At 37.7% G+C, this 3625-nt stretch overlaps 1 protein-coding gene across 6 annotated transcripts in view; it reads left to right on the top strand.

The window, feature by feature from the left end:
- zbtb40 (zinc finger and BTB domain containing 40) overlaps positions 1–3625 on the top strand; it is a 96185-nt gene that overhangs the window by 26337 nt on the left and 66223 nt on the right. For all 6 annotated transcript variants that reach the window (XM_048615292.1, XM_048615291.1, XM_020514560.2 and 3 more), the window contains 2 exons: positions 146–282; positions 3402–3600. In XM_048615292.1, coding sequence (XP_048471249.1) covers positions 146–282; positions 3402–3600 — 336 coding nt within the window. The remainder of the gene's footprint in view (positions 1–145; positions 283–3401; positions 3601–3625) is intronic.

Here is a 3625-nt window from a genome sequence, read left to right as displayed (position 1 = left end):
CAGCATCTGCAGTTCCTACTATCTCATATTTTTGAAAGTTGGCTTTCGCAGTAACATAGACAAATGAGTATTTGTTGGAAGAAAGGAAGAGTAAAGAAGAAAGTAAAGTTTTGGACTGGTTATAAATATTTAAATTTCTCAACAGAATCAAAGAGCCCAGAAGATTATGGGTTTGACTTGCTGAAGCGACATCAAAATAATATTATTGACGCAGTAACTGATCTTCAGCCTCTGCGTAACGTCCTGTCTGTTGCTGAGGACATATCTGATGGTGAAAAAGAGGTATGAAATAAATGTATTTTTGTCTGGTCAAGTAGGATATGGTATGGGTCAGCATTTCCAACCAGCTATGGTGTATGTGGCCTTGCAGCAGTCCAGAACGTGCTATACAGGGGCCAGCAGATTCTATTTAAAAAGTGGCCCCTTTTGTGTCATGCAGATTTTCACCATTTGACAATTATAAAGTGACTATAAAATACAACCAATCAGGCAGCATGCAGCAAAGCAAAATTACAGAACATTGTGGGTTGTAAGTTTTTTTTGAGGTACTAGCTGATTTTTTTTTTCATACAGTGCTATCTAGATAGACCTTCTTTCGTTTCACTCTTTTAAACTCATTTATTTGTCAAAAACTTGAATATTACGAGGAGTGAAAGAAATTGCTTGATTTGGGCATATTATAGTATCCAGAGTTAATAACAAGGTAAGTGCATATGAGACAGTAAGGAGCAGGACCTAGGAATGAGTCAAATAGAAAATTGTTTCATATCTTCGAAAGCTGTTACCGTGTGGTCAAGCAGCAACCAAATATGATGTGTTCAGAGAATATCCATAGTTGTTATGAGAGGGAACCCCTCTCCATGGAAATGAACATGGAATTTATAAATTAAAATAATGTTTCAGAAAACATGTAACCTGAAGCTCCTGTGGTTTCTGCTTTCGGTATTTAATTTACTGTGCTAGGGTCTGTAGGGTACCATCTTTTCTTCCTATTTCAGAAACCATTATTATGACAATGGATGTCAATGTTAAGAAGGATACAAGAATTTAGTGGCTGTGTTACCATACCAGTAATTCAAAGGTTAGCAGCTCAAGTCCCCACCATAGCTCCATAACTATGAATGCTAATGTATGCTATGAAGTATTATGAATCAATTTTTTTTTTTAATGTGCCCTTTTTTTGCATTTTTGCAATGTGTCTCAAATTGTTTGTGTTCCACGAAGTACCAACTATTTTGTTCTTCAACTAGTAGAGTTTTTTTTAGAAGCTATACCCCAATATATAACAGCGATAACAACTGGATCGACAGTCTGTTGAATGCAAATCTGTTTCGAAAGTATGACTGCATTTTAATTAATTTATTGATCCTCTGCTATTTTAAAATGTTATTGTACTGTTTTAATCAGTGTGTATGACTTGTATTTAAAACTGTTAAAGAAACTTATAATTTAGAATAATTTCTGCGTCTAATTAATTCAGACTTGTGGGTTGCAAAAGTGATTGGGTTCTGAGTACAGCATTTAATGCATCTTAAACACTGCAGCAGTTGATGTTTGGCATAAGAATTATTTGTCTGTGAAAATTAATTTTGATTGGTCAGTTTAAGGTGTACACCAGCTATGTTCTGTTTATAGAGCACGTTGGCTAATTAGATATTTAAAACATCATTGTAATATTCAGTGCTGAGTAGTTCATTTTTGTGATCCATCTCATACAAGGCAACAGGATTGAGTTGTAAGATGATCTGTTTGCAATCGCATTTAACTCCTCCTAATCTCTGCATTTCTTATAGCTTCAAGGAATAGGTTGCTAACTGTTCATTTTTAAAATTATTTAACGAGGACTAGAATCTCACTATGAACAGAGAGATTGTTACTTGTGTTTGGAGTGGAGGGAGTCTGGTGCATGTAGGGCCCAAAAGACTGGAAAATGTGATAGACTTGCAGCTGCCAATGGTTGTTACTGTCCTCATGCAAAGATGGTGTCTGTCTATGTACATCAGAGAAGATTGGTGCAGATTCTCCCTGACAGTTGTGAAGTGGTTGTTTTTGTTTTGAAAGCTGGTGTAAATCAGAGAAGCACCAGGATTTATGCTTTCCACGAATGATGTTAACATACAGTAGCTGGCAAACGAACTTGTGCCAGCATTACCTAAATCGCCTCAATGACGATCTGTTCAGCGAGCCGTCCCACACGAGCTCAGATCAGCATTTAGGATCGTGTGGAAATTGAGAAAGTGCTCTTGCCCCCTTCACTGTTTTAAGGAGAGAAGTAGTGGTCTGATGTAAGTTAAGTCAGTGTTTCCATGTGTTTGGTTTAGAAATAACTGATGCTGTGAGCATTAATTTGATCTTTCAAAATGTATCTGAGAAATGCTGCTGGAAGGAATGTCGAAGAGCAATCGGAGTCAGCATGGAAATGAGACAAAGGTGGCTTTGGGCCAATGGGGATTGTGTGGCTTGGTAAGGCAGGGTGTAGAAAACCATAAGATGGGGACAATATGTGAAGGATAGCTTGGAGAATGTTAGGTGAGATGAGTTTTGGTTAAGTATACTAATCTGACTTTGGGTCTCTGTTTATGGAAAATGCTTCTTCAATTTCAATGTTTTTTGGATTGTCCAATGTTGTTGTATGTTCTAGGTTCTGCTGCAGAACCTAGGAGCTCTCCATACCAAGAAGATGGGTAACTTGCTTCAACGACGGCTATTGCTTGTTTTTATCTGAAAAATTAATGTATTTTATCTTTGTTTTTATATATGTCAGGGTGGATCTGCTTGTTAATATTGCAGTTTGATTATTTTGTTTTTAAGACGTGTGGCTATGGTCAGGTAATTTTGTGCAGCTACGTTCCCCACTCTTAACACTTCAAGGCATTCTCAAAATGTTTCAAAATTGAAACTTAGAAAACGTTCTTTCCGATGATGGCTGACTTGGATTTCATCTGCTCTGTAGTTTGTTTTAACCCATTGCACCACTTCACTATTCTGAGTGGAAATTTAAAAAAGGTTCAGTAATGCTTAAAGATGGAACTAGTAACGTATGTATAGCATTTAATTCAACTTCAGTGCAGTTTCAGTTGCTTTGTTAATGGATTCATTTTTGGAGTTCTGCTGAATGTCAACAATGGATTCTCTGAGTGAAGTACAGCTGGCAAGTTGGAGTAGTAAATTGCTGTTGTTCTTTTTCTAATCTTCATTAAATGCTAGGCACAGTAACTGTGGCAGTGCTGTGCCAGCCAGTTTTGTTGCTGTGGTTGCTATGGTACGACACACAGCAGCCAGTCAAAATGCGCCAGACACTCACTTGTGAGTACTGCAACTTTGCTTTTGTGTAGAGGTGTTGCGAAGGTGCTGCGTGTGACTTGAAGTGATTTAACATTTAACATTTTTGTGGCTGACAGAGAATTGAAGATCTTATTAAAGAAAAAGATGTGGTTGCCTGTGTCAGCAATTTGATGGAAGGAGTGCTAGAGAAGCAAACATTGGCAGCTCTCACTGTCTGGAAACTGCTCATCCGAATGAAAGAAGGCGTGCCAAAGCTGCAAGCCCTGCTAGATAAGCTCCATGGAGAACCAGAAAGTTTCCGAATCATTTTATCTGGTGAGAAGAGCATGAGTATATGTCA

The sequence above is a fragment of the Rhincodon typus genome, chromosome 31 (assembly GCF_021869965.1).
Source record: "Rhincodon typus isolate 14 chromosome 31, sRhiTyp1.1, whole genome shotgun sequence".
In the NCBI taxonomy this organism is placed as follows: domain Eukaryota; kingdom Metazoa; phylum Chordata; class Chondrichthyes; order Orectolobiformes; family Rhincodontidae; genus Rhincodon; species Rhincodon typus.
Note: the sequence above shows the minus strand (reverse complement) of the source record. Positions and strands in the feature narration are given on the sequence as shown.